This window comes from Ahaetulla prasina, chromosome 4 (assembly GCF_028640845.1).
Source record: "Ahaetulla prasina isolate Xishuangbanna chromosome 4, ASM2864084v1, whole genome shotgun sequence".
Taxonomy (NCBI): Eukaryota; Metazoa; Chordata; class Lepidosauria; order Squamata; family Colubridae; genus Ahaetulla; species Ahaetulla prasina.
The window spans coordinates 24,839,764-24,865,784 of NC_080542.1; the positions used below are offsets into that span (position 1 = coordinate 24,839,764).

Sequence of the window (26,021 nt, forward strand, 5' to 3'; positions counted from 1 at the left end):
CCTGAAGCCTCGCGTCACCTGAACGCAGGATCCTTGCCCTCCCGCCTGCCTGCTCTGCATTCACACGCGCTGGAAAGAAGCAGACGTGACCATGCTTTATTGCACGTGCTTAGAACAAGCTTGCACTACTCTGTACGTGCGAAGGTGCCTCCTCCTCCTCCTCCTCCCGCTCAGTCATTCGGTCGCCTGGTGACCTACCCACCCGGCAATAGCCCTGCGCTCCCCTCTGGTTTCCCAAAGCAGAGCGCGTATCCCCGGGGAGGTGATCAGACAAACTGCAACCTTCCCATCTGGAGGGCGCCAGGTTGGGAAAGGCGGACCCTCCATACCTTCCAGCCTCCTTCTCCTCCGCTTTACTATATTCCAACAATCCTCCTGCTTTTCCTCCCCCTTTCTCCCCTTCCATCTGGAACTAATTATTCTCCCTGGGAAAGAAACTTTCAGGAAATTCCATCCTCGGGCTGGGTAAACCTTGGGATGGGTTGGAGTGGGGGGCGGGGATAGAGCGAGAGTCCCTTTCTCAGCAATGCGCTTTCCATTCTTCTGCCTCCTCCTCCTCCCCTTCTTCCTCCTTTCCACGATCTACATTCTTCCTCTAAGTCTCCTGGAAAGCGTTTCTCTACCGGCAGCCCACTTTCCGTTTTCCAACCGTTTGTTTGTTTGTTGATCGCCTCGACCGCTTGCAATTAATCGCCCAAATCTCGGACTGGGGTGGGGTGTGTGTGGGATGGCGGGGGTTGTTCCTTTAAGAAAAAAGACAGCGAGGGCAAAACCCGGGGAAAGTGGGCGTGGCTTGCGAGACACACCCCTCCTTTTTAACTGCTAGCTTGCCGGAGCTGCCTGCTGGAAGGCTGTAAGCCGGATCAGAGGCTGGGAGTGACGCTCCAGGTAAGAGCGTGTCGCCGGTATAAAACTGGGATTATTGCTCCGGTTTGGGGCGGTGTGGAAGAAAAGGGAACAATAAAAAGCAGAGCAAGAGATCAGAAAGTCCTGGGCTCGGCAAGAAAAAAAACCTTCCTGAGATCTCACCAGATTAATGGGATTCTTGGGTTCGCTGGGAGGGACGTGTGGTTTAGTAGATTAGAAACGGAGTGGGATCTCTTCAAGGTGATTGCGGAGAAAGGAGCGGCGCAGCCCGAAGGATCCCTTCGCGTGGGGCAGCGCGGACTAGTGGATCGCAGCCGAACAAAAGGCAGCCCGTGTCTGGGATTCGTGGCAGAAGGGAGTGGAGCTTAACAGAGAGTTCCAGCGGGTAACTGAAATTGTGGGTTTTTCCTGGGAAAGGGGTTGCTCTACAGGAATCCCCGGGTTTTGCCACTTTGGCTGCGTCCACCTTAGAGAGAGGTTAGGTCCAGGTGGGGTGAGGTGGGGTGGGCTAGCGGTGGAGAAATGCGGCATCTCAATACGTGGGGTGATGAACTGTGGGCCACCGGAGTGATCAATGCAAATGCCAGGCGATGAATCGAATCTGCCCAAAAGGAATGACAGAAGGCGTACTACAATGAAGGCGAAACAAAGGGTGGAGGGCGTAAAACTGCAGGGACGCCTGAGCCTTTTTTTAATCTCTCCTGGGCATGTTCCTGACTAGTCCTCCCTCTTTCCTTGAGCCTTCTAAATGTGTGATAGGTCGAATCGCCTTTCTTCTGCATTATCTTGGCCCTGCTGGGTAAGGATGATGGGAGCTGTAGTCCACCCAGGCTCGAGGTTAAGAAACGAGGATGAAGGTGCATCTGGAAAGATCTTGCTCCCTGTGCAATAGCTCTGCCCCCCCCCCCATAACTTGAACATTGTACCATATTATGGCGTTTTTTAAGTGGCAATGGGTTGGGGCAGGACTGGAAGAAAGTGCTGGAAAAATAAGTGGGTGGGGAGGAATTAAGGCTCAGAGTATTTGGGAACCAGTGGTTATTTTAGGTAGAAGGGGTGTGTGTGTGTGTATGTTTCTGCATTTATTTATTTATTTATTTTGATATTTGCAGCTACCCAAGAGACTCAGAAACTCAAGGCAGCTCAGCTGCTGGGTTTACAGAATTATTGGGGTGCAGAATTGTGGATTTTCTAGTGAACTTAAGTAACAACACGGTATCCTTGAGCTGCATGAAGCAAGGTTAGCCTGTGTCCCCAGGCAAAACCTGCCCTATTTGGGCTGAGGTCTATACTACCAGCCACACCTTTGAAGATCACATGAGTAGGAGACATGTTTCAAGCATGTTCCTGATCTCTAGGGCAGTGGGAGGGGGCAGGGCACCATGAATCTCCTGCATGTTATATAAATTGGGTTCTTTTATTGAACGGCACCATGTGATTCATTCTCCCCCTTCTTGCATAAGGCATTGATTTCCCCCCCCCTCTCTGTTTTAATATTGCTGCTGTCTGTTAGGTCACTTTCACATGAAAATTGGACTAGCCATGTTAAGCACGCTAGAGTTGTACTTGGTAAAACTGTCAGTTTTGCTTTGTAGCTTCTATTTTTGCTCTAGCCTGACCTACCTCATAGGGTTGTTGTGGAAAAAAGTGGAAGAAAGCACTAAGTACACTGAGCAACTCACCATGAGCTCCTGAAGGTAAGGTGGAATATAAGTTTGATAAACAAACAAACAAACCCTTGCTGGATTGATATAGTTACGCCAACTACTGCTTTCAGCAGCCAGAATTGTCAGAGGCCCAAGAAAGTCTATAGACAGAGCTGGTTACAGTGGCAATTTCTCAGTAGAATCTGTATTTGAAGAGCCACTTCTCCTATACAGGCAGGTTCTATTTAACTATAGAAAATCCTCGACTTACGACCACAATTGAGCACAAAATTTCTTTTGTTAAATTTTGCCCCATTTTATGACCTTTCTTGCCACAGTTAAGTAAATCACTTCAGTTATGTTAGTAACGTTGTTAAGTGAATCTGGCTTCCCCTTTGACTTTGCTTGTTGCAAAAGGTGAGTTGCAAAAGATGATCACATAACTCCATGACACTGCAACAGTCATACATACATGCCAATTGCCAAGCATCCGAATTTTGATCTTGTTACCATGGAAATGCTGCAATGGTCATAAGTGTGAAAAATGGTCATAAATCACTTTTCAGTCCTGTTGTAACTTTGGTCGGTCACTAAACAAGTGTTGGTAAGTTGAGAGCAACTTGTTCTCTAATAACCGATGGTTTATAGGTGGACCTCAACTTACAACCATTGTTGAACAATCATTTGAAGTTACAACAGCACTGCAAAAGTGATTTGTGACCGGTCCTTGCAGTTATGACCATTGCAGCATCCCAACAGTCACTTGAGCACTTAACAACTGGCATGTATTTATGATAGCTGCAGTGTCCCAAGTCATGTGATTGCCATCCGCAACTTTTTCAGCTGGTTTCGTGACAAGTCATCAGGGCAAGTAGGATTTGCTTAAACGCAGGATTAACAGCTGCAGTGATTCACTTAACAACCATAGCAAAAAGGTCATAAAATTGGGCATGACTCACTTAACAACCACCTGGGTTAGCAATGGACATTCTGGTGCCAAATGTGATTATATTCAAGGGCAACCTGTACATCGAAAGGGAAACCACCTCTTATACGCTCTCATCTTTGCTAACTCTAGCATAGTCTTATGTTTTTGGATAGAGTAATTGGGTCTAAGTGAAATTGAGTTCTCAAGAGTAACATGTTAAACAGGTCATGTTGTTTGCTGCTTATAAAAGGCCATCCCAGGGCATGCTTTGTAAACTGCACAAGTGTGGAGCTGAATTTCAATGTTTTGACTGTTCTACCAGATTCACACCCTGGCTTACAACCAATATCATAGGCACAACAATTTAGGAGAAAATCTTCAGCTCACCCAAATACAGCCTTTTAATTAGAGATGCCAAATCACCTTCAGAAAAGTGTTGCTGTTTAGCACCCCAGCAGGGAAAAAGAAACAAGATATTAAACTTTGGCACAAACCAAGAGCAATAAAATTTGAAAACCTGTTTATCACTTTATTGCCACAGCAAATGGTTTCTCTAGTGTAGGATGGATAACATCTATAGATAACGCTGGCTGGGATATGAGTGTTGCCTGGAGGAAAAAGCTGCTGGATTCTGCATTCTCAGTTCAGTCCAATCCCAGGATCTATTGAATGAAATTCTCCACTTGATCTTATATGGTCATATTGCTGTGTTTTTTTTTAACAATCAGTTTGTTATGTGAACATCCAACATCTCTGTGAATGTAGATGGAAACTAGATGGCCCATTACTTTCCTGTATACCTACAAGGGCGGGTACAGGTAGTCCTCGACTTACAACAGTTCTTTTAGTGACTTTTCAAAGTTACAATGGCACTGGAAAAAGTGACTTAATGACCATTTTTCACACTTTACGACCATTGCAGCATCCCTGTGGTCTGACGACTGACTGATATTTATGGCGGTTGCAGTATCCCAGGGTCATGTGATCTCCTTTTTCGATTTCTGACAAGCAAAATCAATGGAGGAAGCCAGATTCAATTAACAACCATGTTACTAATTTAACAATTGCACTTAACAACTGTGGCAAGAAAGGCTGTAAAATGGGGGCAAAACTTACTTAACGAATGTGTCACTTAGCAACATAAAGTTTGGGCTCTCAGTTATGATCGTAAAGCAAGGACTACCTGTAGAGGTTCTGTAGATTTTGAATTCCTATTATCCCATATTTGCAACTGCAGCTGATAAGCTCATAATGATCATGCTCCCCAAAATGAGATTAGCATGATTCTGTATTAAAGATTTGGTGAATAGGAGATGGCTGTTTTACCTAATAAATCAAAACTACCGCTTGTCCTTGACTTATAACCATTAGTTTAGTGACCATCCGAGGTTACAGTAGGACTGAAAAAAGTGTCTCGCAACTGGTCATTGCACTTACACCCATTACGGCAGCCCCACAGTCACATGATCAAAATTGGGACCCTTGGCAACATGCAAGTATGACATTACAGCATCCTGGGGTCATGTGACCTTCCAAGCAGGCTTCCAACACAAGCAAAGTCAATAAGGAAGCCAGATTTGCGTAATGACCATGCAGTTCACTTAACAACTGCAGTGATTCGCTTGACAACCCAAGGGAAAAAAGGTCGTAAAATGAGGCACAACTTGTTTAATAATCGCTTTGCTTAGCCACAGAAATTCTGGTCCCAACTGTGGTCATAATGGGGACTATTTCAGCTTAGGCATCTTCAAAGACATTATAATCACGGAGTTTGCATGCTTTCTTCTCAAAAGTGACAGATGTCAGTGATGTGGTCCCGTGTTTCCACCGATCAGATTCGGTTCATTTTCCAAAGAAAGCCTTGTCCAACCATCAAGAGACCAAATTTGACACCACTATTTATGGACAAAACCTTAAAACCTTTGTCTTACTGGCTTATGCCTGAGACATCATTATTTCACCCTTGCCCAACCTGGTTCTTTCTAAACCCCCGGTCCATAGACCAGCACTGGGCCACAGCATGCCAGAAACTGGGCCACCCAAACAAGCAAAAAAGATGCAAAACCATTCCCCCTCCGGTCTACGGGAAAAACCTTTCAGCAGGAAACCAGTCTCTGGGGCTGGTTGGGGACCACTGCTCTAAACCACAAAGGAGGCCCTTTGAGAGCTGTATGAAATGAAATTTCATTTTAATGTATGCCGATTACTGTACATTCAAAGTGACAATAAAGTTATTCTAAGTACACTGAGAGCATATGCACCAAGACAAATTCCTTGTGTGTCCAATCACACTTGGCCAATAAAAATTCTATTCTATTCTATTCTATCACCCAGGCTTACTACATGGGATTTGCAGTTCCACAATCTGAGAATGCTCCAGACTGGGGAAGCCTATCCAATTTGACTCTAATTAAAGCAGGGATATCCAGCTTTAGCAACTTTTAAGATCTATGAACTTCAGCTCCCAGAATTTCCCAGCTAGCATGGTTAGCTGGGGAATTCTGGAGTTGAAATCCACAGGTCTTAAAAGTTGCCAAAGTTGGACACCCCTGCATTAAAGTCTGTGGCTGATGCACCTCTGTGTAGGTAAACCTTTCACACAACAGCAAAATCAAAACTCAGATGCTGTTAAGTAGCTGTATGCAGTGGAACAAACCCCGTTGGCTTCATGAAAAAAAAGACCAAAACCATAGAGGATTTTTAACATACCATTGATACGGGATTTCTTTTGGGGCGGATGCATTGGTGAAATGTAAAATTTGTTACTACCAGTTCTATGGGCGTGGCTTGATTGGGGGGGTAATGTGACTGGGTGGGTGTGGCCAACTTTTTTTTTTTTACTTTTAAAAGCATTTTTTCTGCAACCTCTTTGGCCGAAGAAGTTGTAAAAAATGCTTTTAAAAGGCTCTGGTGATCGCAGCTGAATTTTGTTTTCTTTTAAAAGCATTTTTTTTCTGTAAAAGAAAAAAAAGCCTCTGAAGATCAGGCAACTCAGCTGGGATCGTCAGAGCCTTTTAAAAGCATTTTTTTTACAAGCCCTTTGGCCGAAGAGGTTATAGAAAAAAGGCTCTGACGATCCCAGCTGAGCTGCACGATCGTCAGAGGCTTTTTTATTTTACTTTTAAAAGCATTTTTTGGCTGAAGAAAAAATGCTTTTAAAAGTGAAAAAAAAACCTCTGATGATCACGCGGCTCAGCTGGGCATGGGGGGTGGGGACAGGGGTTTTTGCTACTGGTTCTCCAAACCACCCGCCGCCATCGCTACCGGATTGGGCGATTCGGTCCGAACCGGGAGCATTTTACCCCTGGGCGGATGAGCTATTTTTAATTCATGATAGGCAACCTGGAGGTGTGTGGTTGTTTGGGCTTGTACTTTCTCAATATCTGGCTATTGGCTGGATGAGGCTGATACATCTAAAATCCCAGAACATCTCAAGGACACCAATTTGCCAGTGCCTGAAGGCATAAAAAAGTAGAAACAGCTTTCCACCCAATTTAAAAAAAACCCATTAATTATATGGTTGATTTCTCCCTATAGTTGATAAATCAATACTCTACTTTTCTCACCCTCTACCAAAGCTCCCATATTTTGCTCATTTTTAAATATCTTCACATTTATTCCAATGATAGCTGCTTCTGCTCTTCACTTGAGAAGCATTTCACATTTTTAATATGATACGCTGCTACTATCATGCTTGGATGAGACAACTCTCAATTCTTTCTTTAGTCAGATTAGAACAATATAGGCCTCTTAAAAAAATAGCTGATGGATTTAACCTGAATTCGCCATTCTGTTTCTTGAGCCCAAAATTAGTACTTTCAGGAGCTGAGTTAAGGACTGTCACTGTATGGTTGTATGAGCCCACAATTGAGGAGTGCAGGGCAACCTGAAGCATAGTTAGGAGTCTCTGAACCACAGTTCCCAGCATCCCTTGCTGCACAGGTGATCTTCACTGGGATTTGAACTGGTGCTTTGCCAATCTCCGTATGCTTTCTTGATGGCTTTTTAAAAAGTCTGTTGAGATTATGTGACAAGGTGCTCTCACAGAAAGGGGATTTTCTTGCTCATTAAATAGGCATTATTTTAATTGACAGCCAGTTTGGTTTAATGCAGGGTTGAGCAACTATGGCAACTCTAGGACCTGTGGACTTCAACTCCCAGAATTCTATAGTGGCTCAGGAATTCTGGGAGTTGAAATCCACAGGCGATGAGGACACCATAACTGTCCATTTCTGATCTAGTGATTAAGGCACTGGGTTAGAAAGTATGAGACCATGAGTTCAAGTCTCACCTTAGCTTCCTCTCACCTCACAGGGTTGTTGTTGTGGGGAAAATAGGATAAAAGTATACTGGATTTGTTCATTGCCTTGAACTATTTGTAAAACTAATAAAGGTGTGGTATTAATCAAAATCAAATCCTAGACATGGGCAATCCTAACATTTTTCCCCAAAGAGAAATAGTTTTAGTTCATTTTCCTCACTAACCCTTCCAAGATGTTCTATCCTCCTTCAGTGTTTTTCTCTTCTTCTTTGAGCAGGTGGGGCATTTCAATATAACCAACTGGGATTACAACTTTTTATTCTCTGCAGATATATTTGAGGCCCGAGGTCATCTCATTAAGAAATTAAGATATTAAAAACAGGACATTTGTTCTACTGCCGTGCTGTTTCTTTAACACGAAAGGAAATTCAAGTTAAGCAGAGCTCAAAGGTGTCAGAGGAAGTAGCCCACGGTGATATATTCCTACCTCTGCATTAGGCCAACCATAGTTTTTTATCATAGGTTTAACTCTCCCAATTGCATAACAGTATCCATTTTTACAGGGCTAATAAAACAGGAAAAAAGCTACAGTTGAGACATGCAATAAAATAGGAAGGATTGTGATCAAGTATGCCAATTCAGATGACTGGAGGGTTAACATTCCCCCCTCTGCTTGCTAGAACTTCTTAAAAGAAGTCAACCTGAGCATGCAGAAATGAAGATCCCCCTCAACCATCTTCTCTGAAGAAAAAAATGCTATAATTAAATAAAGACCAAGAAAGATGCTGAGATGGGGGAGGAATGTGGTGGAAGGGGGCTACTGGGACCCATAACTGTCGCTTACTCCCCTTTTGATCTTTTTACCCATTTCTTGTTTTGTCTACTTTGAAATATAAGCTTTGAACCTGATGTTCATAAACAGAGATAAAAAAATACTGGACTCTTGAGATTTATGGCTATTTGCACTAACCTCTTTCACCCCTGTGTTCCACACACCAACCCAGATCTGCCTTCCCATTTTTTAAAAAAGAAAAACATAACTAATCTTCAGAGCAATCACTCTTCCCCTCTTGAACCATTCATCTTTTGGTCTTTTCATTTCCTTAATCTCACCCTCTTTCTATCTCCAACACTTCATCAGTCCATTGGAATGCAGGGGCAATAAGGCGTCCATGTTGGTCAATTCTGATTTGAATCAATTGCTCAATTAAAAGAAGAAGAAGAATATTCTGAAGTCTGGGCTGATTCATTTATCTGTGGGTCTCTTCACCCATTCTCCAAAAGGAAAAAAAATGAGCTTCTTGGTCGGAGGCAAAATATCAACAGCAAAAAAATTTGTATTAAGGTTTTATTTCTGTTTTGGTCAATTCAAGAATTACTTCATGTGATGAGGAAAGGTTCTTCAAACATGTGCAGAGTATAGGTAGTCTTCAATTTAGAACAGTTTGTTTAGTGAGCATTCAAAGTTACAAGGGTGCTGAATTTTTTTTTACTTATGACCATTTTTCACATTTATAATCTTTGCCAGCACATCCCCATGATCATATGATTAAAATTCAGATACTTGGCAACTGGTTCCTATTTATGACCGTTGTTGTGGTCTCAAGGTCCTGTGATCTCCTTTTGCGACCTGGCAAGCAAAGTCAATGGGGAAGCCAGATTCACCTAACAACCAGCATACTAACTTATCAACTGCAGTAATTCACTTAACAACTGATGCAAGAAAGATCGTAAAATGGGGCAAAACTCACTTTACAAACATCTCAGCAATAGAAATGTTGGGCTCAGCTGCAGTCATAAGTTGAGGACTACCTGTATGTGATCAAAGCCTGAACCTTTCTATGTGCACCATAATATATATAAAAAGGAGAGGGCTTTGGTCACATGGCTGTGGCCACCATTTTGACTTTTTTGACACACATACCACCCCCAGACACCCCTGGAAACAGCAGTTCTAAAGAAGAAAATGCATGGCTTGTTTTTATACATTGCAACAGCAGCATCTTAAGAATAATTCCCCCATCTCTTTCCTGTGAACATTCGTATTTATATGAATATGGATTATGCCACCTGCAGGTTGAGAGAAAAGATTTGTATGTTTAATAAGAGGCACTTTAAAAAGAAACTAACAAATGTCTCACTTAACAGCATAAATTTTGGCTTCAATTATGGTTCTAAGTCGAGAACTACCTGTACACTGTGTTATATAGTAACTGCACTTGCCATAAACCATGTATATGTTTGTTTAGTTTCTTACTCCATTTTTCTACTAAAGGTAACAATTCAAGCCAGTTATAATAAAAACCTGGATAAAAACAGTCTTTTAAATAACTCTGAAAAAATGGCTGGCATGTTGGAAGGAAATGCTCTGCTTTTCTTGCTGGTGTAGGCTTTTATTTATGAAGAGTTTCACATTGAAAGTTAAAGACTGATTATCATTTCTCTCTTTTTTCCTTCTCTGATTTGCTCACCACTATTGGGTTCCTTAAAATGCATATGAGATGCTTAAAAAAGCATGAATTATATTTCGTGCTGATCAACGGAATGTTTCTCTGCTTGGCAAAACAAGATTTAAACCAGGATATATTTTAAACGCTGATCTAGACAACATGTTATTTATTATTACTATTGTATTTATTGCATTGTATTGGAGTGGTGAGTTAAACGTTATTCTTTGTCTCTGTGATTTATGTACATATATGTATACATGTACATTCATACAGACATTTTTCTTTTTAAAAAACAAACAAACCTGACTTGAAGTTTCTGTTAAATGTTTAAAAGAGGATATTCTTAAATTAAGAAATATTTGAAATATAAAGAAGGGGAGTTGTCAGATTTGCTGCCACTGTCACCATACCAAAGAAGTGAAGTTATCTGGGAAAAATGCAGATGTAGAACGATGCAAATTTTTGTGCTGTCATCTCTTCAGAACCAATGTTAAGGACTAGAAAGTTAAGGAGGGGGACACAAAGTGGAGATGTGTTGTGAGTTTGTAAGTTTCATTTGTAGAAGACTAGGGAACTTGGCTCTGTCTGTAAAGGTATGTCCCCTCAGCCAGCCATTTCTGACATCTGTTAGTGGTTCTATACTATTGATCTCCTTCAAGTATACCTGTACAGATAATCCTTGATATGCAGTCATTTATTTAGCAACCATTCAAAGTTATAACATCATTTAAAAAAAATGACTTAGAACTGGTCCTGCTGCTCAACAACCATCACATGATCGAAATTTGGTTGTTTGACAACCGGCATGTATTTATGATAGTTGCAGCATTCCGGTGTCACATGATCTGCCATTTGCAACTTTACCAGTTGGCTTCCAACAAGTAAAGTCAGTGAGGGAAGCCAGATTCACTTAATGACCATGTGATTCACTTTAACAACTGCAACAATTTGCTTAACAACCGTGGCAAAAAGGTTGGTAAAATTGAGCGTGAATCTCTTAACAACAGCTTTATTTAGAACAGAAATTCTGCTCCCAATTGTGGTCGTAAGTTGAGGACTGCCATTGTTTCCATGTGGCTGAGTTTCTTCTTCCCATACAACTGCCAAGTTTCTTTGGCAAAAGTGAAGGTGAAGGTGAAGGTGAGGCTAACTCAACCATCCTTACCTAACTAGTCAGTGTGTGTATGTGTGCGTGTCACACATGCCAGTACGTGTCACTTCACTTTTCAAAGCCTAACATTTAGAGACGCTCCTTTCACATCCCTGCATTATCTGTCGTTTGGTTCTTAGCCGGGTTTCCGAATATGCCAACCAAACTCCGGAATTCAGGAATGTGCTGAACTTTATACAAAGTTAGAGGTTGTTTATTTTCCCCCTAATGTGTGGGTATGCGTTTAAATTTCCTGCCCGGGGATAATATTTGTTTTGGCTCTTGGTTCCCTCATACAATATCCTCTGTGGCGCAGTTTGGATTTTATTGGTGTTTCTGACATTTGCGATATTTTCTTTTTTGTTCAGGTATAAATAAATATCTTTCTGGGCTGCCTCCCAAGAAGGGGTGGAGTGAAAGCTGGTGAAGAAGGAGGAAAGAAAAGAGAGAGAGCCGGAGAGGTGGACAAATGAAAGGGAAAAAAAAGAAATTTTCCGGGGATTTCTGAGAACTCAAAGCAAACTTCCCGGACGTTGCTGGACAAAACTGGAACAGGATCCAACTCTGAACGCTGAGAGGATATTGAAAGAGTTTCTTTTTTTTTCTTTTCTCTTTTTGTGGGTTGCTTTGGCACTGCCCCTTGGTGGAGGCAGCGGATTGGGGCGACTACAAAAGCAGGAAGAGAGTCGGGACTGTGAGTCACTTGAGGTGTGGGAAAAAGGCAGTTGCCTCGCTCTTTTTAGCAAAGGTGAGTTTGCTAACTTAAAAGATGCTTTTTTTCACCTTATCTTTCGGAGCCTGGGGAATTGTGGCTGGGCAGCTGGAGAAAGACATGTGTTGAACCATCTGACATCTCTCCTGGCTGCAGGGAATTAGGGTTGCAGTGCGGCCAGTATGGTGGGGGGGGGGGAGTGTAACTGGGCTGTAGTAAAATAAGCCAGCCAGGAACTGGGGCTCATTAATCCCCTACTATAGAGTGTGGTTTAATATGGCTAGCTGATGAGCTGGAAACTAAGGTGCCATCTCTGTAGCAGAGGATTTTAGTTTCAAAATGAGATCCGAGAATCCTGAGAGCTGAAAAAGAAATCAATTGTGGTTCTTATTTCACCTGGAGAACCGCTAACCTAACCAGGTGGCCAGCGCAGGCATTGGGAAAGGACGATCTCTTTGGATAGCCCTCTTCTCTAAAGGAGGGGAGTGCAGGGGGCGAGCTGACCTTTAATCTCGCATAAAGATTAAAAGGAAACTTGGGGGTGTGGTAGCACAACGTCTTGTCTGTGTGTGTGTATGTGTGTGTGTCTGGAGGGGAAGGAATAAGTGAGTGATCATAAATCAAACCGCTGCCAGGTTGAAAGCAAGATGGGGGTGAGGAGGGGTGGGGCGGGATTGCGGCTAAGCCACATTAACACACAGTAGCCACAGATCTCTGCCTCTATTTCTTGGGATGTTTTTCCTGGCATCTCAAAATTTCAATGCAACCACCTTCCAGCTCTCTTTCCACCCCCACCCCACCCCGCCCCCACTGTTTTGAGGTTCTCCTCTTGAATAACCTAGTTTTTGGAGGACCCCTGTTATAAAATGCCCTCTTGTTCCTTCTAGATCCTTTCTTCTGTGGTTCCCTAGTTTTTTCTCCTGGGTCCACCAACCCTCCCCTTGAAATCCCAATTCAGGTTTTTTTTAGCCCAATATCCCATTAGATCTCCTTCTTTCTGTAAGGACCCCAACTCATTTTCTGCCTCCTGCTTGCTAGGTGTAGCTCCTTTTCTAGATAAATACAGAGTATGGGCCCCTTCGCCACACAGATGTAATTTCTCTGCTCCATCAGAGTTAGGCAATCCCACCAGATCCCACCCCTGCCCAATGCCCAACTGTTTCCTTAATCCCAGCTGTGCACAAGCATTTCCAAAGGATTTGTGTTAATTTTTTGAAGGAAATTCCGTCATTGTCCTCTGGGGCTAGTAACCATATCTGTCATCCGCAGACAGAGAGGGGAAGGATGGAAGGGAAAGGAATAGATATATTTTCCCAAGAGACTTTTTAGAATAAGCCCGCCTGGGATCATGCCAAGATCATGTCAGATCCAGTGGTTCTGATTCTCGGCTGTTCCCTGCCTCACATTTTTGCATTCCAACATGCCATCCCTGAAGGCTGGGATTCTGCTGAAAAGCATTTTTTTAAAAAATCACACCAAATGGAAGTGTCTCGTTCACAAGCTGTGCAAACCTTTTCTGCAGGCAGCACTCAAGTGGTCATTGGGAGCTTCAAGCAAAAAGGCTTGAAGGAAAAATAGACTTATTTGATAAAAATTTGTTTGATCCAATGATCAACCCTAACCCTAACCCCACCCCAACCCCAACCCTAACCCCAACCCTAACCAAGGCTGGCGTTTCTCAACCTTGACAGCTTTAAAATGTGTGGACTTTCAGCTCTCAGAATTCCCCAGCCAGCTACCCTAATTCCCCAGGCAGATTACCCTAAATTAGAAACACTGATTTAAAGGCAGTTCCTTCTCAAAGGTACTTTGTCTATCCAGTGATATGTGAATGTCATGCTTCCCACAAATACATGCATATGGCTTTATCAAGATAGTTCCTTCACCCCATCCCAACTGCTTTGTCTCAATGCTAGAGAATTTCCCAGAAAAATCATTGTCATTTTTAAAAAGTAAGAAGCCTTCCCTAGCCCTTGGGATAATTTGGTTTAAACTTCATCTGAGAAGAGGAACACATTCCTGGCTCTGGCTCTGGCTCTTTTCTCCTCTTTGCTCCTTCCATTTGTAAGCTGCAGCAGGTTTAAGCTTATCATAAGTGGGCAGTTATGCCACTTTGTGGCCAATTATCTCTTAAACTAAAAATCAAGGACTCTGGGATTAAAAGGATTGCATTTAAGAGCCTACATCCAAATTGGAATCATCATGAAATAAGTTGTCCCTGTAGCATACATTTCAGCAGAAATCAAGCAAGCTCTCTTTTTTGGTTTGCATAGGAAACTATTTGACAGTTCTCTTAGAGTCCTCCACTTATGACCAGAATTGGGACCAGAAATTCCATTGCTAACCAAGGTGTCGTGTCAAGTAAGTTTATTACAGTCAAAGACCAGCACCCGGAACAAATTAGGGACATTCCAGGAATATCCAGTTAAAAATTCTAGATTAAAATAATAAATAACAGATAAAATCTATATTATAATCAGATTTGGCATCCAATCATAGCAAAACACAGCATGGCCTAACTATAGTATAATATCCTTCCTGAAAACTGTGAGGCCCATAATAATTAAATATTAAAATGCAAAAGAGTAGTAATGCAAAAGGGTTTGCTGCATTAATTGTGTAAAATAGGTATGTTTCCGACGAATCCCCACTGCTGCTGCACAGAATCAGGCCCCTTAGGAGCGCTGCAATAACAGTCTGTTCATTCCTTAAGCAGCCACTGAAGGTAAAGTAATACTGAAACGGCCAGGATACCTATCGATTATTTGGAATATCTCTATAAAAAGATCATCGAAGGAGAATGTGTTCAATGGTCTCCACCTCTCCTGAGCCACAGGAAAAGAGACTTTCACTCAATGGTATCTTTTTATACTTGCTGTGTTGGACGGCCGATGGAAGCACATGGCAGGCACCGTGTAAGCAAAAATGCTTTCCGGTGGTTCACCGTCTCCAACTGGTGGTTGTTAAATGAGGCACACTAATTTTATGACGCTTTTTTGCTATGGTTGTTAAATGAATTATTGTAGTTGTTAAGTGAATCTTGTCATTAAGCGAATCCGGCTTCCTCCATTCCCCCCACACCCCCCCCAATTGATTTTGCTCATCGGAAACCAGCTGGGAAGGTTACAAGGGACAATCACATGATCCCAGGATTCTGCCAGTTGACAAGAGCCCAGATTGTGATCACATGACTGTGGGGAACTGCTGCAACAGTCGTAAGTACGAGGACTGATCATCAGTCCCTTTTTCCAGTGCTGTTGAAATTAAAAAACATTTGTTGTAAGTCGAGGACTACATTTGATGGGTCCCAGGCAGCGGGCCTTTTCTATGGAGATGCCCACTTTATGAAATATCCCAAAAGCGAGGCTGGCCTCATTCCTTTTGTCTTTCTAGAAGGCAACAAAACCTGCCATTAGTCCCGGGGACCCCAGGGGACCTGGGAGATGGATACTATCCACAAAACCAGGGTCCTCTTTCAAGGACTTTCAAGGACAGAGATGATGGAGGGCAGAAAGTAGGAGGAGCATGGTATATGAACCAAAGAAGATGGGATGATGGTGCTTCTATGGAAGACTTGATGAGGTCTTTTCATTTAGGTCAGAGGTCCCCAACCCATGAGCCGTGGCCCACTACTGGGCCACAGCCTGTTTGAAACTGGGCCGCGGCAGTGGTGGGTTTCAAATTTTTTTACAGCCGGTTCGGTGGGTGTGGCTTGGTGGGCGTGGCAGGGGAAGGATACTGTAAAATCTCCATTCCCTCCCCACTCCAGGGGAAGGTTACTGCAAAATCCCCATTCCCTCCTGATCAGCTGGGACTTGGGAGGCAGAGAATAGATGGGGGTGGTGCCAGTCAGAATTTTTACTACCGGTTCTCCGAACTACTTAAAATTTCCGCTACTGGTTCTCCGGAACTGGTCAGAACCTGCTGAAACCCACCTCTGGGCCGTGGGGAAAATGAGCAATCATGTGTGCATGAAGCTTCACTTCACTTGCACAAGGAGTGTACAAGCACGAGGGAGAAACTCCACTCGTGGAAGCAGAGAGCACTTGCACTCGTGCATGAAATTCTACTCATGTGAACAGAGGGTGCTCACGGGAGTGGAGCTTTGCGTGTGAGTACAAGCGCCCTCCGCTCACTTGAGTGGAAGTTCTCGCACGAGCATGCACCTGCCCCTCCCCTCTGACACTGTACCTGGCCAGGCCACCAAGCTGGAAAGGTTGGGCATTGTTGATTTAGGCCATGAAATGCTGATTGGGGAATTCTGGGAACTGAAGACCACACATCTTGAAGTTGCCAAGATTGAGAAACATTGATTTGGGCTGTTTTCAGATCCCTGCAGGCTGTGTCAAAGGTCTTCAGCCTGTGCACCATTTGGGTTTAGTTCCAAAAACTTCTTTCAGGCAGTTGCATCTTTTGTGTAACTGCCCTGCATTGCTGCATTGCAATTTTGAGCAAAAATGATAGCGCTTTGGATAGGTAAGATGTTTGTGTCCCTGTCTGATTTAAAATAACTTTATGGAACTGAATCCAGAGAATTGGCTTTATATCTACCAAATAGTTCATAGCACCCACTAACAAGCAGTTCTCTTTGGTAGAATAGCCAGAAGCAATGCTGGGCTGATGCAATGCAAACTACCCCCCCCCCCGATACATGTATCATGGAGTTGCTCATGAGTTTGAAAGGGTAGAAGCTTGGGACATAATGTTGAGTGTTGCTTTGGTTGTTTTGGATCTCATGGACACTTAGAGGACACTCCTAAAGAGAGTCCCTATGAGGAAATGACATACTTGAAGGGGAAGGTCCTGCTCATACCTTTGGACATTTCTGGGCTATTGGCTTTTTTCTTGCGTGCTTCTAATACTTTCCAATGAAAAGGAATAGAGTAAAAAGGAATTACAACCACAATTGAGCCCAAAATTTCTATTGCTAAGTGAGGCATTTGCTAAGTGAGTTTTGACCCATTTTACGTCCTATCTTGCTATTGTTGTTAAGCAAATCACTGCAGTGGTTAAGTTAGTAATATGATTGTTAAGGGAATCTGGCTTTCCTGTTGACTTTGCTTGTCAGAAGGTTGCAAAAGTTGATCACATGACCCCAGGACATCATAAATATGGTTGTTAAGTATCTGAATTTTTGTTCACTGTGACCCACATGGCTGTGGGAATGCTGCAATGGTTGTTAAGTGTGAAAAACAGTCCTTAGTCATTTTTTTTAGTGCCATTGTAACTTTGATCACTAAATGAACTGTGTAAGTTGAGGACTATTTGTAACATCCTTTATTCCTCATCCCTTCTCCCTCACAAAGGAAAAGGGCCCCATCCATCCATCCTCCGCCAACTCCTGAAACTAGCATCGGTATCAAAGGGATTCATAATCAAGTGGGAGATCATCTTCCTGGATTCCAAAGAAAGGGAACAACAAAGCTCAGGAGAGAAGATGAAGGAATCCAGGGCTCCGGAGGGTTTTCCCTCACTGATTCCTGATACCTATGCTGGGTTTATTTACCACCCACAGCTGAGTCAACTCTTAGCCGTTTTCCACTCCTGTCAGCACTTTCTGATCTCTGGAGGGAAGGAGAAGCCTTGCTTGACTCTCCTCTCCATTCCTCTGCCTCCCTCCTCTACACTTGTCCAGACAATGTCTCCCTTCCACCCCCAGTGCAGCTCCATTATTCCCATTCAACATGAATCATCTCTCTTAGATCATCACACATTGCAATGTTGGGCAGGTACGAGGAGAGACAGGAAACTCCAGCGTCAGTAGGCCTGGTCCACCTTGCGTGTAGGGGAGGGCCAACAATGCTATCAGGACAATATTTGGGGGGAAAGCATCCAAAACACGGAAGAAGGGAGATCTTCTTTGCAGTCTGCTTTTCTGTATCTTAGTCAAAACTCTCTCCCGTTTTAACAGCCATTCCCTTCCACACCTCAAATTCCATACCAAAGTATCCAACAATATTTCTCATGTGATTATCACAAGTGTTCACAGCATTGCAATGAAAGAAACTCCCTGTTTCTTAGATAATGCATCCATTCCAGTTACCCATGGATAGACCTAGTTTGGTTTAATAAGACAAGCCACCCCATTGCAGTTTCGTGTGCTGAGCAAACAGAGCTATTTTTGTTTCCAAACTGAGAGCATATGCACCAAGAAAAATTCCTTGTGTGTCCAATCACACTTGGCCAATAAAAAATTCTATTCTATTCTATTCTATTCTATTCTATTCTATTCTATTCTATTCTATTCTATTCCATTCCTAACCATGGGTTGATGTGTTAAAACTGGGCAATTGTGGGTTAATAAACCGCAATTAAGTAAATAATGTCTTAGTGTCGCGTGTAAATTCAAGCATAGATCATATAGAAGATCTGTGACATCTTGAATATGCTATTATATTCTACTATGAATACAGCTAAATTCTGTTTCTGTTGAAGAAATGATACCTAGTTTGGATCTTTTCCTCTTGGGTGTCCTTAAAATCTTCTGTCCTCGAGATCTTGCTCCTCTTCTTCCGGAACTTGAGTCTTCCCAAGCATCCTAAAGGTTCCTCAGTCAAAGAACTGGTTGGGCAAGTTATATGTGGGTGGCCAGTAGGTGAAAAATATCCTAAACTGGGTCAGGAGGGAACAGTATTCCTGCAACTCTTTCATTTATCCCAGGTTCTGCCTGCCACAAAATCTGAAATCTTTGCCCCCTCAGACTGAAAAGGAAAGTAAGGCCAGATCGACTCCTGTAAAAGTCTTGCATCAATCTTGTGAATTTTAGCACATTTTACGTGAATTCGGTAGATCGGACAAAACCAAGAGGATACCTTGGTGTAAGGGATTCTCTCTTTTGTCTATTCTATCTCACAGGAGCTAAAATATGATAGCTCCATGATCACCATAATTAAGCACCTTGGAGGAAAATAAATCCAGATAGGATAACTGTTTCTGAAAACTTGTCTTCTGAGATTATTTTTTTTTTGTATCATTGGTTCCTGTGCTATCTCTCTTAGAAGAAAGCAACAACAGTCTCTTGGCTGCCTTCAAGTTGAACAAATTTATTATGGCAGAAGATTTCACAATGAGTCATGTGCCCAAAGTGTTAGCTAAGTTGCAGATAAACTCAGAGTTGGCTAGAAAGGAGGGGCAGTAGGTGTGAGTCAAGGAAAATGTGAATTATGGGAAGAGAAGACTGCTACGTGGAGGGCTACTGCAAATTAACATTAGCACTAAAGGCAACATCCTGCTATGGGTAAAATAATTAATATATTGTGTGATTAAAAGTGGATTATGTTCATTTAGGGCAAAAATGATAGCCTTAATTCTATAGGAGTTGATTGGAAGCCGCCCAGAATTGGCTTTAAGGTAGGCAGCTATATAAATGTTTTAAACAAATAAACAAACAATTAATGCTTTGGTTTCATGCTTCGGCTATATAAATGTTTTAAATAAATAAACAGCTCATGCTTTGGTTTCGTGTTTCGGGCTCCTGACTTGCAATGGAATATGCAATCTTTTATTTACCCTCACAAAAGGTGGGACCTAGGTTGTACCTGGGTGTCAGTGGGGCATTTTGTGGCAGATTTTGTGATGAGATTCAAATCTGGATCTTTAGGAAAGTAATAAACTCGTGCTGGTTCCAGTGGGAATGCTTTGGACCCTAATCTTATGTCTCTCTTTTCAGATGCCTATCCTCAAGCAGTCTCCAGTTTCTCATTCCAAGAAGAGGCCCCGTCTGGATCGAGCCATGATTAGCGCCCCTTTGGGGGATTTTCGACATACAATGCACATTGGGCGTGGGGGCGATGCTTTTGGAGACACATCATTCCTCAGCAACCATGGGGCTGCCAAGACCAATGGGTTGCCTCATGATATAGCAGTGTCTCCTGGGTCTCTTGGTTCTCCTGGAGATGTTTCTGGTTGCTTTGAACTGCTCTCTCCTCCTGGAAGCGGGAATGGAGTAGTCCAGAGTCCAACCACATCAACCCCTGATGGCAGCTTTGTGGTACTGCAGAGCCCAGAGAAGGCTGACTGGAAGTCCCCCAGTGGAAAAGGTTGGGACCTGCAACAGAAGTTTTCCCTGGAGAGTCCCACACTGGACCACGCTGAATCCCTTCTCTCTTTTCAGCTGGACTTAGGCCCTTCCATCTTGGAGGATGTGCTGGGAGTGATGGATAAAGACTGGGACAATATTCAAGGGCAAGATCAGGAGGTATTGAGGGATGAGAGCTCAAGCCCATTGGGATGCTCCCAGCAGGAAGATGAAAAAGAAGAAGAGGAGGAGGAGGAAGAGGAAGAGGAGGAGGAAGAGGAGGGACAGGGCTACAGTTTCGAAGATGAACAAGATGAAGAGATTGGGTTATAGGAGGAGGAACATCTTGGTTTTGCTCTTTCTTTTCCCCATCCTAAAATTTCTGCCAGCCCACTCTTGCAGAGTCTTTCAGCCTCTACTGCAGTAGTCAGCAACTGGCAGCTTTTTGGCCAAATATGGCCAGCAAATGACTATTAGCTAATCTACCATCTTATCCCTGCTTCTTCCCATAGAGAAGCCTTTTTTACCTTCAGATTTCTTATTGTTGTGTTCAAACAGGAAAACGCCAATCAGAGTCCTATGGCACATTCCATGATGCTACTTCTGAAAAATAAGTTCCGGAAGGTGCTTAATAATCCTTGTTCTTTCCCCATCTTCTTGTATTCCTTCCAAGTCCTGGGACAGTGCAGCTTCTTTGTACTGGAAAAATACGTCTTGGCTTCAGCCCGTCTCTCTATCTGGAATCAAAATGACATACCACTGAGCCTGTTACGAAACATCATCTGCTCTTATGTTTATCATTTTTTACTTAACCGTCTTGAATTCCAGCTCTCTAACCCCCACTGTTGGTTTCCCTCTATGAATTTGGAATATGTTTTGAGGAAAGGTCACCTAAGAGAACAGACTGAGAGAACATGAGGACACAGTCTTAACAGAGGGGCACATGGTTGAAAATACAGACTAAGAGAGAATGATACCATTTTGGAAACTCTGTCTAATGATCTCCAACTATGTGGCCAGTCTCTTGTACCAAGATGTTTGCTGTTGGGACATTCAAAGCTATGAAGTCTTTTTCTGTCCATCAGTCTCTTTTCAATGGATGAACACAACCTAGCTCAATAGCTTCCATTTCAGAATTCATTCAGTTTTTTTTCTCTTAAACCTGTGGATCTGTATATCCAAGCAGTATTGTGTGTATCCAAGCAATTGTGAGATGTCTTCTTAAGAGATGATTTTGTGTTAAGAAAAGAACACGATTAGAGGGAAAACAGAAGAACTTTGACATGTTTTCTTGAAATCAATGAAAAGGATGAAGATCCTTTCATGGCATGAAGAATGAAGAAAAGATATTTGATTCATAACTAGAAGAGATCGTTGAGTGGACTGCAATTAGCCACACACCTAGCTGCCTCTGAGAAGGGACAGAATTTTCTGCCAGTGGCCCACCTCAATGTTTCTTGCACCCTGTATAAAAGGAGCATCTGTTTTTGTCAGTCCAGTCATGTACAAAAAAGGACAAAGTTTTCAACGGATATGGTAGCTGGAACAATTCTGTGTTATTTTTCACTCTCTTTTGGCTAGTTACTTTTTAAACAGATTTATTTATGAAGGACAAAACTTGGAGTGCTCATGTGGAAAAAATATGCATCATTTTTTTTTTCTTTATTAAAGCTGTGATGGGTTTGGGTGGTAAGAAAGGGTTGCATCCATAGATAGCATCTCTATCCAATTTGAACTGGATAACCTTTTAAATCAGGTGCTTTTAAATTAATACGATTCAGTGGGCTGGAAGCGGCAATAACTGGAGAGGGATTTATACTGGCCAATGTATTTTTAAACAACACTTTTATAATCCCAGATCCATGTAATTAATAGCTTCTCTTTTTGCCCATTAGATATTTCTTTTATATTCTTTTAAAAGTGATATTCTGTTACAGCTATCTTGGCTTCCCTAAACTGGCCTGCGGGAACATTGTCAACTCATTTTGGGAAGTTAATGGTAAACAGTTGGGAAACAAATCTGTCTGTTCTCTATACATACGCAGAGATGGTAATACAGCTGTAGATTTATTTGTGCTAAATATAAGAATACTTATATAGAAATAATGCCTTCCCCTTACTGTACCTCTTGGTTCTGCCCCATAAACTTTATTCATCCTCCAGTACCTAGTCTAGATCTAGATCAGCTCCTTAGGGCAGTGCCTCTCAATCTTGGCAGCTTTAAGAGGTATGGACTTCAACCCCTAGAATTCCCCATCCAACTTCTTAAAATAGCCAAGGTTGGGAAATGATGTCTTAGGGATTGCTTGCAGGCGGATCTAGTCTATGTTTTTTATTCCACTGTATTTCTGCTTTTGTGTTCTTCCTCCTGATTCATTTATTGTAATGGAAAAGGTATATAGAACTGTAATGTATATGGTCTTACCTGAAGTATTATCTGCTACAAAAAAAGAAAAGTTATTTTTACTGCCAGAGTGAGTATTACCACCTCCTTCCTTTTTGCCTAAATGGGACAAGATTTAAATATGTCAGAATTAAAGTAGATAAGGGTGCTCAGTACATTATTACAACTGTCATTGCTACAAGATAAGGTAGTGATCTCAACCTTAGCATTTTTAATATGAGTGGACTTCAGCTCTCAGAATTCCGCAGCCAACATGGGAATTGAAATCCACTTCTGGGAGTTGACTTCCACCGATTTCAAAGCTGCCAGGGTTGAGAAACAATAAGATAACCTATGGCTCCCAGAAGCTCTAGATGTAGCCAATGAACTTCTCCAGAAATTGCTACTGAATTGTAGTTTTTAATATGAGGAAGGAGGAAGAAATAATTAATTTCACAGAAAACAATCATGCAGACTCTACTTTGTTTAAAATTCAATGTCTTTGTCTGGCTTTGAGAGCACATGCCAATTAAACAGCCAGATGCATCCTTCTGATCATAAAGAGCTAAATATTTTTGCAGTAGATCTCAGTTACTTATCCTTTAGTAGTTATGGAGAATCTCAGTCATCTAAGTCATTGTTGTCCCAAAGGTGCTATTTCAAGAGGCAACTGAACTTTTTTTGTTCTTCCTTGAAGATGTTTTGCTTCTCATCTTGGATGTCTTCAAGGAAAAACAAAGTCCAGTCGCCTCTTGAAAAAGCACCTTTGGGATTAAACTCTAGTATAGCACCAGACATCTCTGCTTTTTTGCAAACGAGACAGGCGAGTGGGGATGGGGGAGTGGGAAAGGCTATTAAGTTGTGATCATATTTTTGCATCACACATCCTTTCTTAGAAAGCTGTCTTGGCTTTGTGGTGGGAAACATGCTTTCTAGTTTTGTTTTGTGGGCTCCTATGTGCCAGCAAGCAATTTCAAGACTGGAAGTGAATATATTGCCACTTTACCTGTGTTTCTTAGCTGAAGAATGTAGATTTGGGTAGAGAGTGTCAGAGAAGCTCAAGGAAATGGGGGTTCTCCATCATTTGGGGTTCTCCGTGTGAGGTATAAGAAGAGTTTTAATGTATGAGGTTTTCCAGGAAGTTTTCCAGGAAGTAATGTACAGACAGTTTTAACAGAAGCTAGAGTCCCATAAATTAATGTTGGTCAATACTCAGATTTATTATGGGTGGAGATATCTTCCAACTGCAGCCAACTACAAACAGGAGCTTAGCTGAAGAGTATTTCATCAGATAATCACAATATATTACCAGTTATTGTTCCAAATAGTTAGTGCATCAACTCTAATTTATGGCAGCAGACTACTCTGGAATTCTGGTTTTCAACAATGGACTCCCTGAAAGTAACAAAACGATAGAAGTGTGATGCTGTTTGGTGAAGAAGACAAAATAAAAATATTGGGATGACAAAGAGGTGAAAGGATGGGGGGGGGGAGTAAAGATATGGGTGTGTCTATTTCAAAGTTGCAATTCCACTGTTTTATTCTTCTTTATTATGTGGTGACTTTACCCACCTAATATAAGCTACAGATCCTAAAGCAGTATGTCTGCATTGTGAATATAATCCAAAAGAGGAGGGGGTTTCTAATTTACATAAAAAGAAATAAAAATGTGTCTCATGCATCAGGCAGGTTGAGGTTAAAAGTGGGTTCTTGAGCGGTGAAGATTACAGCGTTCAAAACTTTCCAACCTGTGAGCATGGTAGATGTTGTAGTCCAAGCTATATAAAGGGCTCTGCCCCAATGTATATTGTAATCCCAAATTGCCCCTCTTCTTATCTCCATGTTGTGTCCCACTCCTCCGCTGACGGCCGGGTCAGGGAAATCCGAATCAGGCTTGCCTCTGCAGCTCTGCCCAAAGTCCTAGCAAAGTCCTCAGAGCAGGCAGGAGACCAGAAAGTGACTTCAGCAAGATAAGTTCGACTTTGCCTGACTCAGAGAATGCCAGAAAGCAGATCCTTTATATAGGCCATGGGGTGTGGCTCCATGACTCAGCACTCATTAAGGCCTGCCCCTCCCTTCCTTCTGTTGCCTCCGCCTATCCAGTCTTCTGATGCGAGGGTCACTCCAATCAGCAGCTGTTGGAAATAAACTTTCCTCAGGCTCACATGCTGTGGAGGAGGGGGAGGGGTCTAGCTGCTCCGTTTGCCTGGGCATGGAGCCAGGGCTGGGGCCGGGGGATGCTCCCTCCTCTGCAGCCTGCTTGGGCATGGAGCCAGGGCTGGGGCCGGGAGATGCCCCCTCCTCAGCCTGTCTGGGCATGGAGCCAGGGCTGGGGCCGGGAGGACATTCTTCAGCGTTCGGAAGCAGATAAGCAGACCCCGGCTGCGGTGAGAGCGGGCAAGACACAACACTCCATGTTAAAATAGGGGAAACTGGACACTTCCCCCCACCCCCACCCCGTGGTGGTGAGCATGTTTTTTCTCTGTGGTATGATTTTAAAGCTGCTCCATTAAGGAGGTTTGGTTATGGACTGCAAATGAGATTGGGGCTGGTCTCTGATCTCCAGTTTTCCTTTGGGAGAATAAAGCCACCTGTTTGCTATTCTCTATTATTCGTATGCATTTCCAAACCTCTCGTCCTCCTGTCCAAGATTTAATCCTGAAACCTATTTCTTAGATCCCCACAGATTTTTAGATCTTTTAATTTTTAAAAAATTTTTTAAATAACCCTTGCAACTGATGTAGCAAGATGGCTCTGTGTACATTACATTTATTATTTTGTAATAGCTCATTTTATGGGATTGCTATGTAAGAGAATGTCCATACAGCTCCCCCTCTTGATGTGTTTAACTATCAACCTACTATCAGACTATTTGTACAGTGACCAAAAAGTGTTTGATATTTCTTGTAATTAAAAGCAAATTAGTTTCGGATGGTTTTGTGTATGATACCTATTCCCACCAGACTCTTTGCTATCACTGTCTGGTTCATGGAAGGAGTTCTAGATTTGCTCAAGATTTGCACTGAAGAAGAACTACAGATAGGCCTCAGCTTATGACCATAGCAATAGCCCTTAGACGTATATACTGCTCCAGGACCAAACTGCTATCAGTCGGCAGAGTTAGCCTGCAATACTGCATTCTAACCACTGCGCCCCCACAACCATAACTGAACCCCAAATTTCTCTTGCTAAGCAAGACAGTTGTGAAGTCAATTTTGCCCCATTTTATTACGTTTTTTGCCTCAATTGTTAAGTGAATCAACCGTAACTGTTAAGTTAGTCACATGGCTATTAAGTGATTCTGGCTTCCCTATTGACTTTGCTTGTCCAAAGGTCACAAAAGATGTTCACATGACCCTGGGACACTGCAACCATCATAAATATGAGTCAGTTGCCAAGCGGCTGAATTTTGATCACAAGACCATGGGGGTGCTTCAGTGGTCGTATGTGTGAAAAATGGTCACAAATCGCCTTTTTTCCAGTGCCATTGTAACTTCAAACTCTCACTAAACACACAAAATTGTTGTAGGTCAAGGACTATCTGTATAACAGTATTCTGAGTCAAGGTCAGAGGTGGTATTCAGCCACTTCAGACCAGTTTGCCCGA

The 26,021-nt window shown here is 42.5% G+C and overlaps 1 protein-coding gene across 5 annotated transcripts; it reads left to right on the forward strand.

Moving 5' to 3' along the window:
• On the forward strand, window positions 1-25,346 carry CDC42EP5 (CDC42 effector protein 5). Of its 5 annotated transcripts, none has more exons than XM_058181445.1 (3): window positions 1-132; window positions 11,671-12,050; window positions 19,684-25,346. In XM_058181445.1, the coding sequence occupies exon 3, from the start codon at window positions 19,684-19,686 to the stop codon at window positions 20,362-20,364; it is 681 nt and encodes a 226-aa protein (XP_058037428.1). In that variant the 5' UTR covers window positions 1-132; window positions 11,671-12,050; the 3' UTR covers window positions 20,365-25,346. The 5 variants fall into 5 exon arrangements, with proteins under 5 accessions (XP_058037428.1, XP_058037425.1, XP_058037427.1 ...); XM_058181442.1 differs by lacking the exon at window positions 1-132 and adding an exon at window positions 808-888; XM_058181444.1 differs by lacking the exon at window positions 1-132 and adding an exon at window positions 1,109-1,252.
• The last annotated feature ends 675 nt before the right edge of the window (window positions 25,347-26,021 follow it).

Excerpts from the sequence above, each read along its gene's own strand:
- CDC42EP5 (XM_058181445.1), top strand. The coding sequence starts at position 19,684 with ATGCCTATCCTCAAGCAGTCTCCAGTTTCTCATTCCAAGAAGAGGCCC.